The following is a 19,955-nucleotide window of genomic DNA, read 5'->3' on the forward strand; positions in this document are numbered from 1 at the left end:
CCCCTCTGGGGTGGGTAGAATCAAAGTCTCCCAAGCCACTCTGGTGGCTATGTTTGAATCCTCTAGTTAAGAATCTCTAGATATACCATTATCCATTATTGGCTCAGTTTGATTTTCAATGGAAGATTATAACACTTTGTGCATGCAGGCCCGAGCTTCACATGCAAGTCCATGTGTTAATGTATGTGTACACACACAGCTACATACATATGGACCCTAACAGAGCTTATGCTTTATGTTCTAAGAAAGGTTACTTCACTGCTCATATACAAGATCTAAATAACAATTCTAAGCATCATATGTGGAGCTTTGAATTTGAAATCATCCACCTTAGAAATCACCCTTTCTAGTTTATTATCCAAAAAGTGCCCCCTCGTAAACTTCCAAATTTTAATGATCAGTTTTCATAGGCCCTTTTAACATCACTTTTCGAGTTTGGTAAAAAAAAACTTTTGAAATCATCCTTTGAAGAGTAAATGCCCTCATACGCTATTGCAAGCCATGGTTTATATGTAATTGACAAAGCCAAAGCTGTTCGTCACACCAGCAGTAACACCTCAACAGAAACATCACATTTACCCATAACATCAAATCACAAAATACACAAACTTTTGAAGCGGGTATTTTCACATTTAGGAATCCTGGTGTTATTTTTCATTGCCTAAAGAGAAATGAGTCAAACAGACAACAATCTTAAGATTAACCTAGAAAAGAAAATCAGTGTTCAGGCATCCGTTAATATCCAAGCTCTCTCCCGCTATATCGTTTTCCACAAGCAGCCATTCACCAGTCAGCATACGCATACAGAAGGCAAGAGCAACAGAAAACTTAAAGCTTCTTTGATTAATATTTCTAGTGTCAGAAGCCTGGCAACAAATGTGCAGGTCGTCTTTATCGCAAGTCCGATTGCAGAAAATGTACTGGGAGCTGATTTCAGCAAATCAACTAACACAGACCAAACAGCAGCCAGAATAGCTGAACATATTGGTAGTTGGTGTGTATTTTTGTGTTTTCTTTTGATCTTTCTTTTTCTCCTTCACCCAAATCTTTTGCAAGCTGAAATATCCTTCTTCACTTTTTTATGACCACCAACTTCTGCCATCAAAACCCCTCTCTTCTTTCTCTTTGCATCTATGACCACCTACTTCTGCCATCAAAACTCCTCTCTGCTCAACTTCATCCTTTTTTTGAAATCACAACTCTCTCTATATTCACTGTCTGGATATTTTTCTTCATCCAGGGAAACTCCTCGTCTTTCCATATTAACTTTCCTCTTATCGCCATTTTCAGGTCTTTCACCAGAAAAACCATTTTTTCCTATTTTATTTTCATTTACTGCTTTGATCTTCTTTGCCACTCACCACTGTTCTCATGTATCTCTTCTCATCTTTTGAGCCTGGTGCTTTGTGGGGTCCCCTGTTCTCACCTTTTTCCACCCATCTTGCAGACTCTTTTCAAGTCTTAACTCGTTAAGAATGCTAGGACATTCACAATTCCACAATTAATCAAGTCTTTTTTTGCCAACTATTTCAAGACAAATGGAATTGTCTATAGAGCTTGCAAGTCGTTACACACCTGGATTTCACCAGCAAAGTTTCAAATAACAGCAAATACCTTATTCAAATGAGAGATTTTTTACAGTCCAAGCTCACTAGGAAAAACCTGGCCTGGATTTTTAGCCTGTATGCCACGTTGCCCAGGCATTATGGGAGTTGCAAAGACACACATAGACTCCTTAGTTGAACTGCTAGCTTCAATCGCAAAGCAGATTAGAATGCTGAGCATGTAATGTTGCTCACACTTCAATTTGCTATAGTATAACTGATTCCCCAAGTGAAATTGTCACATGATAACCGAGGGTGAAGGCCCAATTTGAGGCAGGACATGTGTGGGCATGTCTTGGCATTGAAATTTCCAGAGTTCCAAAAGCATTCAACAGATTTTCCAAGAAAGTTTACTAATTAACATTTCAACGCAACTGTTAACACGAACCTCAATGAAAGGGGTTGCACTTTGAACAAGCAGTTTCAGATCCCCAGAAACATTGGGATTGTCTGAGGGTACAACTGCATAAATGTAAGCCTCTGCACATGTGCAGTTTTCCATTGTATGCCTATGATAGCAGCACGATAATTGGAAGGAACCACTAGATCTTTAGACGTAAGCACAGGCTTCTTATATTGCTGGTCCAACCAGGAGAAAAATCCAAGCATATGGGGCTTGTAACAGGGGAGGTAAGGAAGGATGGGATGATGTCAGACTGCATGTATTCAAAGCATTGGCTAGTCCCTTCATATGTACACGTTAGAATATGGTATGTCCTTGTCCAAGAATTGGATATGGGCCTCCATGCTCCAAACTTTTCCAGAAAATCAGCATCCAATGTGCAAACAAAGTCATGCTGGAGTATGCTCCACAGTAGGAGGCCATCTCAGAGATCAGAGCCTTGTCTCATTCATGCAGCGCTTGCAAATATCACACCATATTCCTCACTTTGTAGCATTGTCTATCTTGTTCTCTAGCTTCCATCACCTCATGTCAAGCAAACATTTTGTGTAAGGGCATTCCCCTTCTAGGCAGTCAGGTCCCTTTCCAATACACGAATATCTCTTATGATAGTTTCCTCACGAAACAAGCAAGCCTGCATTCGATCATTATGAAACAGTCTTACACCTTTGTGAGAAGACAATACATCCAATCTTGCAATTCAACAATCACTCAAAAGAGACAATGTACAAAAATGAGAGCAAGAGCAGGGAAACGGGGGTGGGAGTTTGTGTGGGTTTGAGTGTGTGGGTGTGGGTGTGGGTGTGTATATGGTGTGGGATATGGAAGCGGACACCTTATCCAGTTAATAATCTCAAGGGTATCCAAGCATCTGCTCCACTTTCAATTTCAAACGTTAAATGGATCTTTCCTTACCCAAAGCGCCTTCTGCGATTGATTTCTTGAAGTCGGGAGTTTTCTGTGATTGCAAGTCTTGCAAAGAATTCTAATCTTTCAGTCCTCAAAGTTCTTCATCTTGTGTGCCAGAACATACTGCTCCTTCTAGCAGGCATCCAGCAAAGAACAACCATCTAGTGCATGATAACAGTCGGGAGCTTGCTTTCTTCTCGCTCCAGAATTGAAGATCAGTGTTCCCAGAATGAGACCAATATGGCTCTTCTCAACAAAGCGCCAAGTCAACACACTAGTTCCAAACAGTAGTAATGCCAACACAGAGAACATGAGTGTGTTGGTAGAACACCCCCTTTCAGATACCAGGCAGAGTCTCAACAAAACAAAGATTGTCTTCTCGTTCTTTTCCTAGACCATGTACTATTTGCAAAGTTTATCACTCATGGTTGCCATATCCTTCATGTAAATCACAACAATTTACATTTACAATAAGGAGACATGTCCTGGCCCTACACAATTTCAGTATTCTGACAATGTATCCACCCAACTTTATCTATTTCATTATGTTGATAGCAGATGAATTGTTTGTTTCATTTATGCTTGCCTGTCTATTTTCCTAATACTAAAATATAATAAATATTTTCCTTGCTCTTTCAGTTAGGTATGATCTGGATAGAGCTAAGTACATAGGGGTGAACGCCCGTTAAGGTGGTTAGTCAGATAGCACCCTTTTTTAGGGGAAAACTGAACTATACCCTCTCTGGGAGATAATAACCTTATCCAGGAAGCTAACCTCGCCCCACCTGACTCTAGTAAAGGCCAACTATATGCATAGGTTATACACTGGCGCTACAGACCTAATGGATTATCCGGAATGGCGTGGCTGTAGGCTAATGGATTTCTCATATTTGGAAATTCAAATGATAAGATGTCAAACTTAAAGAGACCATATGTTGGGGTGAGGGGTATTTCGAGACAAGTCATAAATGCCTTCATATCAAGTTGTAAAGTTTGTCTACGCGTACTTGCTACAAATCACAAATTTGGAACAGCCCACCTGGAAGAATCGTAATTCATGTTACCGCTGCATTTTATTGAAGCTACTGTTATCTAATTTCTTAGCCTTTGTGAAGTTCTCTCCAGGTCTCTTCTCTCTAGATTGGTGTTCTTGCACTTGAAATAAGATCAAGGATTGTTCCACAGTGTATATACTTTTAGCAGACAGATCCACAAAATAATTATGGTCTTGTATTAGCTACTGTCCATAGTCCATAGACTTGTTTCAAGGTTGTTTGTTAGGAAAGATTGTCCTCTTTTCTCAAATAAAGGTCACATTATATCTTCCATTTTATATGTGAGATTCCCCTATAGGAAGGGAGAGGGAAGATCTTGTTGCCTCTATCGAGTCCACTTTTATTGTGTGGAATTTCCTCAAGTTAACACGGAGATTTTTTTTTGGTATCAGAGTCTTATGTTTGTGGTCATAGAATCTATGTATATGCTTGACATTCTGTTCCGCTCATAGATAACAAGAAGAACGTGTCTGCTAATCTATTCAAGAACAACTAGCTGAAGTCAAATCTGCTAGGCTAGTACAGTCTTAAGAGTTGCTTTAACATTTGGGTGATAGACTCCTGAGCATGTCAGGGACATTATGGGACCTTTGGTAGAAGAAGAGACTGTGCTCCATCACGGAAAACGGAACTTCCACCCAAATTTCCGTTCAAGGATGCTGTTTCAACCAAGTTAAATAATTCTCCTTCTCTCGCACTTTCACAGTCAACCACCATAAAAAGAATCAGCAGCCAATCTCCATTGCCACTAAAGGAAAGAGAGCCAATATAGGAAAGATGACATGGCCAATGAGAGAAGTCCATCATCTTAGAAGGATTTTTGAAAAAAAACAAGTTGATAAAAAAGTGTGCGCGCTTGTGTAACTAGATTTTGGAGCTTTTAGTAAGACCAAAACAAAGAAAATCGTATGTGGTGTTGTAATAACAAAAGTGTACTTACTAGGTCCAAAGGAGTTGCTCCCAACATAGAAAAAAACACGTTCAGTTCCAAAGACACATATTCAAATGAGAAGGTTGAAAATAGAAGGCTGGTTTGCAAAAAAATAAAACAGCTCCAAACAAAAACCTGCTACAAATAGAATGTCTCCGCAATGAACCTCTGAAATGTGGTGCACTTTTCAACCCAAACGGAATTACTTTAGTCTTTACTTGAGTATGCCACCCACTTGGTGATGAAAGGGGTCTGGATAAGCTTGGGAAGAAGCTAACACTCAAGCAAAAGGAGCAACACATGAAAGAGGGAAGGTGTTTCAACTGCGCACAGCAAGGGCAGTTATTTATAAAAAAGTAAGAAAACAGTCAATTCAAGAGTTGCAGAAGAATAGAAAAATCCAAAGGTAAACACTGTTCATGGCAAAGATAACAATGACTCACCTCACAAGCTTCTAGGGTCATGTGACACCTCTCATTCTTTTAGCAGGAGCAGAGAGAACAAATTGTCTCAAGCAGAGAGCGCAATAGATGAAAGAGAGAAAGTGTCTCAATCATGGGCAACAAGGGCAGTCATTATTAGAAAGCAAGAAAACAATGGGGTCAAGAAAGCTTCCATTATTCTCACAGGAGCTACTCTCCTAATTTCATCTTATATATCACAAGACTTGATCATTGTGTGACACAAAGCTTGTGTCATGGGCATGCTTAAGCCCATGGCATGGCTTCCTGCCTGTCCGCAAGAACACCCAACAACTGGACAGGAGCCACAGAAGCAAGCAGCGCCATACAAGTCCATGTGGCAGCCACACAGGCTGCCATATCACCAAAAGGGCACGTCAGCAGCAAGCGCACATAACGGCAGCAGCCACACGCCAGCATTGACCTGTCTGCAGTGCCTGGACTGCCACATGGCAGCCGGCTGAGTCAGCCGGCCAGTAAATTGCAGGCTGATGTAGCAGTCAGCCACGTCAGCATGGTTGGCCTGTCTCAGCCGGATTGACCACCTAAGCATCTCAGTTTGTCCTTTTCCACCAACAGGGGGTCCACCACCTACATAGACCCCACTCCTGTTTATACTATCTACCTCAACCTCAGCAACAGCCTACAGCATCCTCAATCTTCAACCCTTCACTCAGCCAATAGCAAAGCACCGTTGCATCCTTGAAGGGAGTAGGAGGAGCAGTCTGGCCCTCCACTCCATTTATACACGCGTTGTGTTTTTGCTTCATACTAAGATATGATGAAAGATTTTCCTTGCACTTTCAGTTAGGAATTGGTTTGGATAGTGCCTAGTGCATAGATATGGATCTTGATCAAGAAGGTCATTCGAATATTATGGACGGACAAGCTGTTTTTGTCCAAATCTTTCTTCTCCTCTTTCCATACGAGAGTTTGACTAAAGGGAAAATGAGCAGAACAGACTCTCATGCAAATACAATGATTACTCTGATACTAATATAAAATCTCAATGTCAAATTGACAACTTTACGTAGTTTAGATCAACTGATATATCTCACGTCCAAAATCAGTAACCTTAGAATGAATGAATTTCACATGATAAAAGTTGACACAAGGCGCCCAGGATAGAGAACAACATGTAGTTCCATCCTAGTGGGGATCTGATGTATAAATTGGAAGATAAAAAGTGACCTTAGCTCACAATCTCTCTACCCCACCTTGGAACAAGACAATGGGCTATGGTTAGTAGCCGATTGCAAGGCCATATAAGTACAAATGTAAAATACTCCGTGTTTTCAATTCAAGACCATGCCATAGGAAATCCGATTTGGAAAGAAGAGATTTGCAGACCTCCACAAATGTTTGGAAATCCAGATAAGATCAACTTCAAGAACCTCAAATTGGAATGACAACATGAGTTGCTGCTTTATTTTAGTGCCTGGATGGGTTGTACGATTTGTAGCAAGAGAGCATAGGCTATATGTACCTCTAGGCAAATTGTACAACTTGCCAAATAAGGTTCTCAACAAAGGTCAGCCTCTATTCGATAGTTACTCTCTTGAAAACTCATTGGCTGCAAGAATCCTATCTTGTGTCAGCATAAGTGGATTTACCATAGAGAATCTCAAGAGGAGATTTTCCTGTTGATGTATGTTACTTTCAGCAAATTTTACCAGTGGTAAAAATCGCTCCCACATCGATTGTTGGTCATACCCATAGATTTTTAGCAAATCCAGCACTGTGTTAAAAGGTACTCGCCACTAGTCCCGTTCATCACCACTACCAGGGCTTTTACTTTTGCCTCCATGTGTACTTTTGCATCCATGACAGTGAACCTACTGTCCTTGTCTAGCACAATAGACTTTCGAAGAGCATGATGAACAAAGATAAGCTGCTTCAAGAGCCTTCAGGTTCTTTACATAGACGATCAACAAATCATTCTAACAATCTCATGACCGTAGATTGTTCTAGGTATAGATCATAGTTGCAATATGTTCCCATGCTTTGGAATAAGTATGCTGGCACCACCCACTTGGCAGATCATCTAGAATGCCACCTTTATCTGGGAAGATCCACCAGCAACACCTTTATCTAGCCCTCCCTTGCAGGCTGATCATGTGGGAGCTCTGCCTGCTGTTTGTATTCATCTGGTCCCAGTTGAAAGCCCTTCTAGCTGCTACTGCCTAGCGCTTCTGCTGCAGGCCTGCGCCTGCCCATGTTTGCTACTATGCAACAGCCTCAGCCATGCATTTCTTATGCTCTCATTTGCCTAAATTTGTAGTAGAGACACTACCTTTCCATTGTATTAGCAAGCTTACTACAAAACCTCCCACAGAAAACTCGATAATTGTGAAATACGCAGCTTCTGTATGTTTAAAAATGGGGTAACGCCTTGGAAAGCCTAATCTTGAATATGGCCAAAAAAAGCACGAGCAGATTCTCGAGTCATGATAAAAGTGCTGCATGTAATAAAGAAATAATCTTTTAAGGGGCTTCCAAGGCTTAAGATCACGTACTTATTTCTTTGGATCCTGCAAAAACATAATGATCTACATCAATGACAGAAGGTTCAAACAAGATGAGACCTGTGTGTAAGCCCTTGCACAACAAAGGTCTCCATCCACCTGCAGTTGGTGTTCCTGCAAAGAATGGATGACCAAAGACAAAGACCAACTCTTGACAGAGTTGCTTGGAAGCACAGGAACTTTACAGAAAGATTCAAGGTTGAGCAAAATTGAATTGTGTAATATTCTCATGATTCATCAAGCCTTGACACTATTGAAAGCATACTGATGAAGGTGGGCATTCGACTAAGAAGAGGGACAAAAATCTTGATCTCAATATGAGAAACCTCAAAACAGTTCATCAATCAATAATAGGGCCTGTATCGCATGGGCCTATGAAACCTGGGCATTTTCCTGCATCAGGGCAAAGAATGCTTAGTTATACTACATTCCATCAAATCTTGTATTGAGATCTGTCCAGACAGAAAACAAACATAAAGAGATATCCAACAAGGTACCCACCCATAACCGTATGGAGAATAAGCATAGGGGGAGACAAAGGGCCTTCGTGGACGATAACCAAAATAAGGGTTGAAACGCCGTCCACGTATCTGCTTCATTCCTGGCACATTGGTCCTTTTTGCTGAAACCTGCAATATTCAATAAAACTGCCCATCACTAATTTGTCAAGTACACACTCAAATGTGACATCAGACACAATCATATGACTGCACTCACCTTCAATGGGCGACCATGGAGCTCAGACTCGTTCAATAGTACAGCATTTTGAACAGCTTCCACCTCCAAAAATTCCACATATGCATACCTGACAATCATCAAAAGTCAGCTTTGCTCAATACAAAACAACGTCAAAGTTGAATAAAATATCTTGAGAGCTACCCCTTAGGCTGTCCAAATTTATCTGTCAAGATGGTCACACGATTCACAGTGCCACAAGATTGAAAATGCTGCTGCACCTCCTCGGGTGTACAAGAGTAATCAACCTGACAGCCATCAGATTTTTTGTAGAATTCAATGTGAACGCAGTACATACATCACATACATCAGACCCAATAGCTGCATGAACCACTCTTCAAGAACACAAAATAGTTATTGTAAAAAATACATACATTACCAACAAAAACTGAGCGCGCATCAGCTTCTTCTCTACTTTGTTGTGGAGCTGCACCAGTTGCAGGATCTGAATATTTTTTAAGATTATGTCAAAGTCCTCGGATAGAACCTAGTAGTAGCTACTGCCACTCTTCTATATCAAGGAAACAATAATGAATTGCAGTTTTATAAAATTTGAAATTAGAAGACTACCTTGTCCTACACCCATCTCCTTTTCAACCTTTGCTTGCATGTCTCGCAAAGCAGCTGCCTCCTCTTCCATTTCTTTCAAACGCCTTTTCATTTCTTCCAGTTCCTAGAATATCCAATGCTTTTGTTAAGCTGGTAGTCGTATCATTGAACCCCATTGAAGCCACAGTATTCCTAGTTAACTGCTGAATTGGAAAATTATAGTAGCAGATCTATTATGAAAAAAAAAAAGTGCTGAATTGGAAGATTATAGTACCAGATCTATTATGAAAAAAGACAAGAAACATATGAGAGATACAATCCAAAAGTCTAAATTGAACAGGATGTTCCTAGTTAGGAGTTGAAATGAAGAATTATGGCAATATTGTGAAAAAGGACAGAAAACTGGTGAGAGATACTATCATGCAAGTCTAAACTGAACAAATCGTCATAAATAATACGAATTCAACATCAAAAGCTGGGTGCTCTGTCTTACTTGCTGTGTTCTCAACAAGAGATAGGAATAATGCTTGATCTCACTCTTCCTTGACTTCTCAAGCATCACGGTCGTGTTCTATCTACACAGTCCTATTGTTTTTTGGCCTCTAGGTGGCACAGCCCTGTTCTGCTTTCTCATTCTCAGTCTGCACAGTCCCATTCCTCTTAGGCCTCTTGATCTTGATGAAACCTTAATCTAAACCTTAGATCAGCTCCCACAATCAAAACACAGCTGTCTGGTAAATCCACACCTTAGGAAACGACGAGGCCGGAATTGGCTGAAAACCAAATCACAGCAAGGAAAGTCAATTCGCAGTACCCTAGAGTGAATCACACTTGTGGAAGGAACGCGCTTGGAAGCTGGAAACTTTGAACAACAAGCTGGAAACTCAATGATGGGGCTGGAAAAAAAATCACAGCAGAGATAGAGAAAGAAAGACAGAAAGTTTATTAAAGTCTACTAAAGACCGATGGGTCTATGAGACTGATAGAAAACCTGATACAATAAGCAACAGGGTGGAGCTACTAAGTGAGCATCCTAACCCATGCTATAAAACTGTGTAGACGTAGTCAATCATAGAGAGTGGAAGAATTGAGAGAGAGGGAACACAGCACTAGGGGCCAAAAATAAGGGCTGGCCCGCCCCTAGGTCTTTACTGCAATAAAAATTCTATTGTACAAGGTGGCTCACGAGTCTTCTGAACATAAACTAAGAGCTCAAGCCCCTTACTTTGGAGACTAGGCCAGGCAACTAGAAAGAATGTGCTTTCCAAAAGCGGGCCTGCTTTCTTGCTAGAGTAAGTGGCTATCCCACAAAGCTGGGCTTTCTCCAAAAGCAAGTGCTTTCATGGGATTTCTCCAAAAGCAGGTGCTTTCTCCATAAAGTGGGCCACCTTTGATGCTTTTAGCTCAAGTGGCCCCTTCATTAAATGAGGTGCCACTTGTCTTGTGCGTTTCCCAAGTCATGCACCTTGCACAAATGATATCGAACACTTAACCCGTTAGAAGTCAGGCAAATGCATGCATTCTACTTCTTGAACTAATCCTAGTCCCTTGTGAGAACACTACTGAAGTCAACTTTCTTGGACCAAAGTCAATCTAAAAGATTTTTCTTTATTTCTTAGGAGAAATATAAATTCGTGACATCCCCTTGGCATAAACAGCTTTGCATGTGTTCCGCTCTGATGGTCTTCTTGACAGGAATAAAGTGAGCGTGCTTACTAGATCTGTCAATAGCAATCCAAATCCCATCATTCCCATTCTCTGATTTTGGTGGATCAAAGATGAATTCCATGGCTACGCTATACCATGGGGCTTCAGGTAGTGGAAGTGGCATCAACCTAGGTTCTTTTGTTTGTCATACTTTACTTTTTGGCAACTAAGTCACTCTGTCACAAACTAGTGGATGTCTTTTCGCATACCTGGCCAACAGAAATACCTTTCTATTGGCTTGGGTCCTGGTGGAGATACCTCGATGACTTGCATAAGGTGGTTCATGATATTTCTCCATTACGTTCATCAACATGTCATGAGTCACACATAGATAATTGCCCTTCATAAGATGATTTTGGTGGATCAAAGATGAATTCCATGGCTACGCTATACCATGGGGCTTCAGGTAGTGGAAGTGGCATCAACCTAGGTTCTTTTGTTTGTCATACTTTACTTTTTGGCAACTAAGTCACTCTGTCACAAACTAGTGGATGTCTTTTCGCATACCTGGCCAACAGAAATACCTTTCTATTGGCTTGGGTCCTGGTGGAGATACCTCGATGACTTGCATAAGGTGGTTCATGATATTTTTCCATTACGTTCATCAACATGTCATGAGTCACACATAGATAATTGCCCTTCATAAGATACTCATCCTTGAGAGAGTATTGGCTGGTTAACTGGCCATCCTCTCAAAATCTGGGTCCTGTAGATGGCGCTCTTTCATCTCCTCAAGGTACTTATGAGGAGCTATGGTGACATTATTTTCTTGGGGCCTCCTAGAAAGGAAAACGCCACTCTATTCTATGCTACGGGGGTATGGACAATCTGAAACGAACAGAAAATTTGCCCATCTCAATGCTTTTCTGAGAGCTTGGTTTGGATCAAGAAGTATTTGAGGCATTAAGTCTCATATGTCCCCATATGTCTTCAGCATCACACAATCTCCTACTGTCTTAGGCGACCACATGTCCATTTGATGAAGAACAGCTGCAACACATTCTCCGCAAGCATCACAGTCAACATCAAAGGGCTTGTGCCAAGTCATGAACAATGAGAATTGGTTCCGTGGTTGACTTCTCCTGGAGAGTGTTAAAGGCTAGCAATGTTCTCTTCCTCTATGATTTAGAATAAGTGTCAGCATTCTTTCCTATAGAACAAAGGCATCCCAAAACTACATCGTATTGTTCCAAATGTGAAACCATAAAATCATTGTGATCCACATAGTCTGAATGTGGATCCTCATTTTTCCAATGAGAGGTGTCACAAGTGCTGACTGTCCCTAGACAACCTACCGGGTATCAAGGAATTGCCCTAACTATTTGATTCCGAACCACATGGCTAGGGTGTGAGAAATGAAGTTATCTGTTGCTCCAATATCAAACAAAACCAAAACATTTTAATCTCTCCATATGAGACAAAGCTCTCTAGCCTTTGGATCAGCTACTCTCCTTAGTACGTTAGGGACTCCTTCCACCAAAGTCTTTGGTGTTCTTTTGGCTTTTCTTGGTCCTTTGAGTTCTTGGATCTTTCAAGGAAGTCAATTGCCAAGTGTCCTTCTGTCCCACATCCAAAACACTTCCCTTGCTTTTGGAAGGTCTCAATTTGTTCTGGAGTAAATTTAGACTTTCAATTGTAGGGCTCAGTCCACCCCTCATCTTTCGTGGCTGAGACTCCACCTCAAAACTTGGCAGCATGGAGGACTTCTTTCTTGGTCATGCTGCTACCATGCTCTTCTTTTCTAATCCCCCCTTCTTTGCTTTCTTGAAGGAAGGATGCTCTGATATCTTAGTCACATGAAAACCCATTTCGTCTTGTTCGAAACCTCGAAACGTGAAACAGACGAAACAAAACGCTCTCAACGAAACCTTTGTTTCGCCCGAATCAAAATAAGTGTTTTTGCCCCGTTTTTTCTAGAATCCAAGGTGTTTATGTTTTGAATTTCCTTTCAGTATCTTGACTTACATTTCTCTTTGTTCACTCTAGCTTAAATATAACATATATTTTTGTCCCTATAAGGGTATATATTAAGTATCAATTCGAAACCTACCCATTTCGTACGAAAAGCCGAAACAAAACGAAACAAAACTTGTCGAAACGACGAAACAACGAAACAGACAAAACGTTTCTTGTGAATATGTTTGATATGCAAGAGAACTTTTTGAGCAGCTAACCAAATAACATCTTGAGACAAGATGTTCACATAAGCTCGTACCTTCGGTGGAAGTCCTACCTTGTACTTTCGAAGCTATACCTCATCTATGATTTCTAAAAACACGAAACTTGCAAATAGGAATCCCAAATTTTCTTGTTATAAACTTCAATAGGCTCGTCCTTATCCATGTGAAAGCCCTCCCATGCAATGTGTCCTTCCACAACCCGTTTTGGAAGAAACTGGCGAGAGCATGCTTCCTTGAATTGCAACCAATTGCGCACTCCACCATGCACTAGCCATGTCCGTGGTCACCATGCGAAGCTTAGAGGATACTTCGTACTTTTCAGCACCAAAAGCCACATGAAATTGGCGTACAAACTTCCCAGCTTTGTCTATGTTTCCAAAAGCTTTGTCATAGGTGATAAAACAGACAAACTTACCTCCTTCTGTTAACTATTTCTCCTTGGGTTCCAAATGCTTTCCTAAGCGCTTCCCGCATGGAGAAATCGATGAACTAGTGTTGGAAGTGGAAGTAGACGGCTTTCTCTTATGTCTCTTGCTCTGAGATGTGGGTAATCTCCTTCGCTTTCCACTTGGGTGCAGGCTCTTTCCCCTTTCCCTTGACTATGATGGTACCGGGAAGTGAAGGGCTAGGGGTATGCCGCTGGCTTACTTCTTAAACATGTGTGAACCCTCAAAAAGATGCTGAAATCAAGGGATCTCCTATAGAGTTTTGAACTCCTGAATTCTGGTTCTCACAAAATCTTTACCAAGATTATCGCTTGGCCTTATAGGTCACTTCTGGCTGGGCCATCAGGTGGCTGAACTCCTATGTTCTGAAACCATGGCCTACTTAGAAGATCAAACCCAAGCTATTTCGTAGCTAATTTCATCAGAAATACACTGGATCATTGAGAAGGGATTAGGGAACAACCAAGTATGGATAGCAATTTAGACAGCTTCCTAGACTTGGGAAAAACCCACATCTCCTGCAATAGATTAGCAAATAGATTTTCTGTCTTGGGACAAGCAGATCTGAGCCTAATCGTCAGATTTAGGGCTGTTTTGAACTCAAAATTCACTATTGTAGGCTGAAGCCTCCACTTCAAGTTTCGTCAAAGCTCTGGGACAGCCTGTAGATCAAATTGCAAATTGCTTTGTTCACAAATTTGTGGCAAATGGGTTGGCTGGAGCAGGCTGAGCTGAACCGTGATTAATCTGGGAGCTTTTGGGTTGGAATGCTTATGCTGCTTATGCTTAGGCACTGATGACAACATAATTGTTGCTGTGATTGCTAAGTACGTCTTCCTTTTGTTTTCATAAAAGTTTTTGTTTACCTCTTTTTCTTCTCTTTCATTTTCTCTTTTATTTTCTGTGTAGATTTTTGGTCTTTAGAACAACAAAAAATCTAAATTTGTATGATTGGACTATTCTAAGGTGTATATATGTGGAATTTTGACGTTAAAACTCTCTCTTTTCCAAAATCGATGCTGTCCTCAACCATCTTCTTGGTCTTGGGACCGCCGTTGTCAAAAGGAAAGTGACAATCCTGAGCTCTGATACCAGTGAAACCTTATCTGAATCTTAGATCAGCTACCACAATCAAAACATAGCCCTTTAGTGAATTCTCAACTTAGGAAACAAGGCCAGAACTGGCTGGAAACCAAATCATAGTAAGAAAAGTCAATTCTCAGCACCCTAGAGGGAAACACACCTGCAGAAGGAGCAGGTTTGGAAGCTGGGAACTCCAAACAGCAAGCTGTAAACTCAACGTAGAGAGAGAATGTCAGAGAAGAAGTGAGAGAGAACACAGCAATAGGGGCCAGAAATGAGGCTTGTGCCCTAGTGTAGGTCTTTATTGCAATAAAAAATTTAATGTACAAGGTGGTTCACGAGGGATTAAGAGTCTAAGTGCAAAATCTCAATATAAACTGAGAGCTCAAAGGCCCTTAATTTATAGACTAGGCCAAGCAACTAGAAAGCATGTACTTTCCAAAGCTGGCCTCTTGCCTAGAATATGTGGCTTTCCTGAAAAGCTGGCTTTCTCCAAAAGAAAGCGCTTTCATGGGCTTTCTCCAAAAGCAGGCGCTTTCTCCATAAAGTAGGTTAAGCTTTTAGTTCAAGCGGGCCCTTCATTAAATGAGGCGCTCCTGCACCTTGCACAAACGATATCTAACACTTTAACCCATTAGAGGTTAGCCGAATGTATGCATTCTAGTTCTTGGACTAATCCTAGTCCCTTGTGGGCATCCCCACAATGTTATTTAACCAATGCAACGCAAAAAAAAAAAAAAGAAACTTGTTTTAGTTAACCGAAGTCAACTTTCTTTGACCAAAGTCAATATAAAAGATTTCTTTTTATTTCTTGGGAGAATTACAAATTTGTGACACTTGACGTTTTTTAGGACGTGGGCCTCTTGGAACCTATGAGGGCCTATGATTGTCGGAGTTGGTCCAAAGCTGTGATGCAAAAGATTTGGAAACTTCATCCCAATTTTCTTGAGGTGCTTCTTCATGATACGAAGGTAAACCCATTGCCTCTCTTTGTAGTACAATTCCTGAATGGGGTCCTTGATTTCCTCCATGATTTGTTTTGTATCATATCCTTGCTTTGGGTAAAGGGGGGTTCTACTGTGTCTTGAGATATGATGATGTAGGCTATCTATATTTTCCAAAGCTAGACTTGACCTTTGAATCCTCTACACTAGACCGTGCTTCATGATCCTCTGAGCCATACCTACAAGCCTCTCAGCCATGATCATGAGCTGTTGAGTCAGTTGCAGGGATTATATCAGGTTTCATCACTAAGTGTTGGAATACTTAAACTAGGAAAGGCCACTCAAGCATTTCCCACCTCTGCTCCAAAGGGGGGTTTGATGGGTAGTCGGAACCTTCTGGGTATGTGTCCATGTGTGAGTGTGTCCATTGGGATGTGAAAGTGTGTGACCCTGGGTGTATATGGATGAGTGGATTGGATCATGCCCTTTCAAGAGTACAAGAGACATGGCTCTCAAAGTGTACAAGAGCCATAGATGATGCTAGAGGATCAGCCCTTGTGGCTTATAAATCAATATACTTGAGACTTGGTCTCTATCAACTTGTTCATTATTGGCTCACTCTTTGTGTCTATTCCTCTTGCAATGCCATTGTCTCTCACTCTCCCCTTCCTCTCCAAGGGTATATCTCTGTCTAGCCATTTAACTTGGATGGAAACTGCTGGAAAATTTGAGTTATGTCCCAAACTTATCAACTAGACCCCTCCAAAATTAACTGGTGAACTTCTAGTCTCGGTTGGAAAAAATGGACTTGGGAATGTTGTGCATTGGGTGACAAATAAACTGGCACAGTCATGTGGGTCAATTGCTTGCTTGCAAGCAATGAGCATAACAAATTTGCTGAAGTTATACAATATAGTCAGGCACATTGCGTTCCTAGGACCTATGGTTGGTTGAAGGTTAGTCACGAAATCCTTGCTAATCTACTCAAAGGCTGACCAAGAATCTCAAGGGAGCTAGAGCAATCTAGGCAATTTCCTATGAGGAACCTTAACTTTATAGCAAACTTGACACTATGTAACATAGTCGCATAAGCCGCTGCAAAGATGCGTCAAAAGATTTCTTTCCAACTTTTCAAGGATGCCGTGTACACCTTTGTGTCCGTGCATTGTTGGATCATGAGTTACCATGCAACAATGGAGGTCAAGAGAGAACACACAAGCAACCTTTGTAGAAGAACCACCCATTGTACGCAATAATCGTTGGGGTGATCATTGAGCATCACTTTGTACCAGTGCGTCTGAAACTGTGTTGTAATAGTAGGTTGTGCATCTCCTAGAGCATGGCTTCCTAGATTGAACACGATGGGGTAACTATGCTGCTCCAAGGTTACCCCAATGGCATAGTCGCATCGAAGGGCTGGTCCCACTTTGTCAATGCTGGACAAGGTGCTGTGGTAACTACTTAGTCGATTGAAGGCCTTCAAGGCTTCTGGAGTAGAGCAAACAGTTTACTTCTTCCTTTACTCAGCGCTCTCATTTTATGAAAAGAGCTCATGATCATTATATTTACTTCTCCTAATCTTGACAAGATAGGTTTAAGTTCTTATTGAAGCAGCCTCAAGTTATAAGTGCTCTTTCTCATTGGGTTAAAAAGTTGGAAGCATCCTGTGATTGTTTAAAAATACTGAAGACATTAGGACAAAAGACCTTCAATTATGCAAAAATTGGTAGATACCCTAAGTGCTATGGAAAGGTAGCCATTCTTATAGGAAATGTTGTTATTGCTAATACTTCTTCCTTTCTACTACTTTTTCTATGGGAGCTTTTCTTAAAGGGCACAAAATCTGAACTTTCTTCTTCCAAGGATGTGAGTCTATTAACAGCCAGAGAGAAAGGACTTTCAAAGTTTGCTATCCAAGTCATAGTTAGGGGAAACGGAAATGGGGAAACAGGGAACGGAAACGGAAACGTGGCTCAAACGGGGAAACGCCACGTCATCAAGGGGGTTTAGAAAATAGGATTTTGAGCTGAGCACACACAGATTTAGAATGCTACAGCCTACAGCCTACCAAATTCCGAGGGCTGAAGGAGAGTGGATGATGGAGGGAGGCTGAAGCAGCCTGCAAGAGAGAAAGGACTCAAGGAGTGGATGGGGCTGAAGGAGGGCTAGAAAACCCTCAAAAGTCAAGAGGGTGAGGCTGAAGGGGTGGAGGGAGTGAAAGATTGCAGTGGAGGCCAAAAACAAAAACAGACACAGAGAGAGAGAGAGAGAGAGAGAGAGAATACCTGCCGGCGGAAATCGCGATTTGAAACGGCCGTTTCAGGGTCCTGAAACGTGTTTCAGCCAGCCGTTTCAGGGGGCTGCCTTGAAACGGCATTTCTGGCTGGGGTGTTTCCTGAAATGCGTTTCAGCATAACTATGATCCAAGTAGACAAATCTTTAGGGATTATCACATTGGAAATTGACAGTGTTGAATCTAGTTGCTTCAAAACTAAAGAAGTTCCCTTGGTTCGCAACCTTGATAGTGGTAGCTCTCTCTATTCAGAGGAGGAGATATCCTTGCATAAATACACGCCCCCCTATCCCCTTGCTCTAATTTTGCTCCTGTTGTAGATGGCATCATAGCAAGAAGACTCCCTGGACCAGCTTCATTTTCTAAAAGCTACTCAATCTTTGGGGGTGAACATGGTAAAGTCCCCTCATCCTTCTACAACTCACTCACATGAAAGTGTGAACTCAGGCTCGTTGCCTCTCGCCTTTACTCTCTCCTCGGGAGATCTTTTGCTTTCATTGCTTGGAAACTTACTCTCTTTTCTGCTGCATCTGTGACGCTTGTATGACACCAGGTCTTCCACTTTCCCAAATTAGATGTTAGATTTGAATAGTACGTATGTTCAACCCTGAGCCTGTGTTAAAGGGCAGGGAGGAGACAGTGGGGAGGGGAAGAGGGAGCAGAGTTGTTTCAGACTACTAGTGAAAACAGGCTTGAAATAGTCTCAGCAAAAGTTTTCACGCAACAACTATAATTTTTACTAAACCACAAAAGTTGTCTTCTCAGTTGCAAGAGGCAAAGCCTTAGAACATATAATCTGCGTCCTTGATGCCAGACAGAGCCAGAGAGTCAATCAGTATCGTTTTACATCGGCATTGCAATAACTCTTCAGTATATAAAACCTTATTTTATACTTTTGTCAATCAAAATTAACCCACCAAAACATAGTCTCTCCAGAGTAAGGGTTAGCATACAAAGCTCAATTAAATGGAAAAATATATAATTTTGACTTTAACCGGGACCTGCAAAACCCGTTGAGGGATAAAAAGGAACCTTAGAAGCTGCATCGTCCCCGGCACCATCCTCTGCCTTTCCCATCCTATCATCCAGGTTGCCATCTAAGTCCGTTTCCATGTCTCCCTCTACGTCCTCTGGAATCTCGCCTCCGTAGACCTCATGTTCCTCCTCCATGATCTGCAATAAATCGCTCATAAGTGGAAAAAGGGATATTCTACGTCACGTTAAGGCACGTAACGTCAAGGAAGACTCTCTCTCTCTCTCTCTCTCTCTCTCTCTCTCTCTCTCTCGACACAATACAAACTGGAACCGAGCTGCACGGAAACAGAGAGAGCAGGCGAATTTGGCCTTGATACCCTATGCTTTGACAATTACAATTATAACACCCACAACTCAGAACCCACGCCTTGCCACATGTATATAAAAAATATACAATTTTTATTAAGTATTTTAAAATCGAAACTATACATTATGGGTACTTGTTTGAAACCTCTAAGAATACAAAAGCGTAAGCTGCCATTATAGCAGAAAGATGTGCCCAAAAAGATCTGAAATTTCTTATTAGATACAATTTATGTGGAAATGGTACTATGTTTTTTTTATATAATAAACTTGCCAAATGTATTATAAAAAAGACGCATACAAAATTTGGCCCTTTTAGGGGATACCCCATAGCCTACACTGCTATCAGCAAACACTACTATGACCGGTTGTATGGTGGAAGCTAGCCATAGTGGAAGGTAGAAATGGTTATGTGTTATTAAGGTTAACTTTGATGTAACTATATAGCTATGTTAAGTAAAATAGTGTTTTTTGCATCTAAATTGCTCTCTCATGAATTTAATAAGAAAGGGGCATAGGCCATCTAGCATCAAAAGGCCCCAATTCTCCTTGCATATAAACCCGGAGTCTGGACCTAAGAAATAATTTGAATACAAGATTGTCACTTGAATTACTACATAAGTAGTAGCATCCTTGCAACCATGATGTGACCCTTCAATATGCATGTCTGTCATCCATTAATTTGGATGTTTGATTACTCCCTCATGGTAAAGTACATTTGCCAATCATGGCAGCATCAAAATCAATGTGACCCTTCAACATGCATGTCTGTCGTCCATTACCTTGAGTTTT

The 19,955-nt window shown here is 41.2% G+C and overlaps 1 protein-coding gene across 2 annotated transcripts; it reads right to left on the reverse strand.

The window, feature by feature from the left end:
• Window positions 1-1,678: 1,678 nt before the first annotated feature.
• On the reverse strand, window positions 1,679-18,995 carry LOC147885035 (polyadenylate-binding protein 2-like). Of its 2 annotated transcripts, XR_015543535.1 has the most exons (8): window positions 18,858-18,995; window positions 9,194-9,296; window positions 8,998-9,068; window positions 8,768-8,871; window positions 8,606-8,693; window positions 8,390-8,517; window positions 7,949-8,281; window positions 1,679-2,641 (listed from the first exon to the last, which is right to left on the reverse strand). XR_015543535.1 is itself a non-coding variant. In XM_087397177.1 (7 exons), exons 1-7 carry the CDS (start codon window positions 18,993-18,995, stop codon window positions 8,233-8,235), a joined length of 681 nt encoding a protein of 226 aa, XP_087253303.1. In that variant the 3' UTR covers window positions 7,757-8,232. The 2 variants fall into 2 exon arrangements, 1 of the variants encoding a protein (XP_087253303.1); XM_087397177.1 differs by lacking the exon at window positions 1,679-2,641 and having other exon boundaries at window positions 7,757-8,281.
• Window positions 18,996-19,955: the final 960 nt, after the last annotated feature.

This window comes from Dipteris shenzhenensis, chromosome 26 (assembly GCF_047967505.1).
Source record: "Dipteris shenzhenensis isolate YYH24624 ecotype China chromosome 26, Dip_SZ_1.0, whole genome shotgun sequence".
Taxonomy (NCBI): domain Eukaryota; kingdom Viridiplantae; phylum Streptophyta; class Polypodiopsida; order Gleicheniales; family Dipteridaceae; genus Dipteris; species Dipteris shenzhenensis.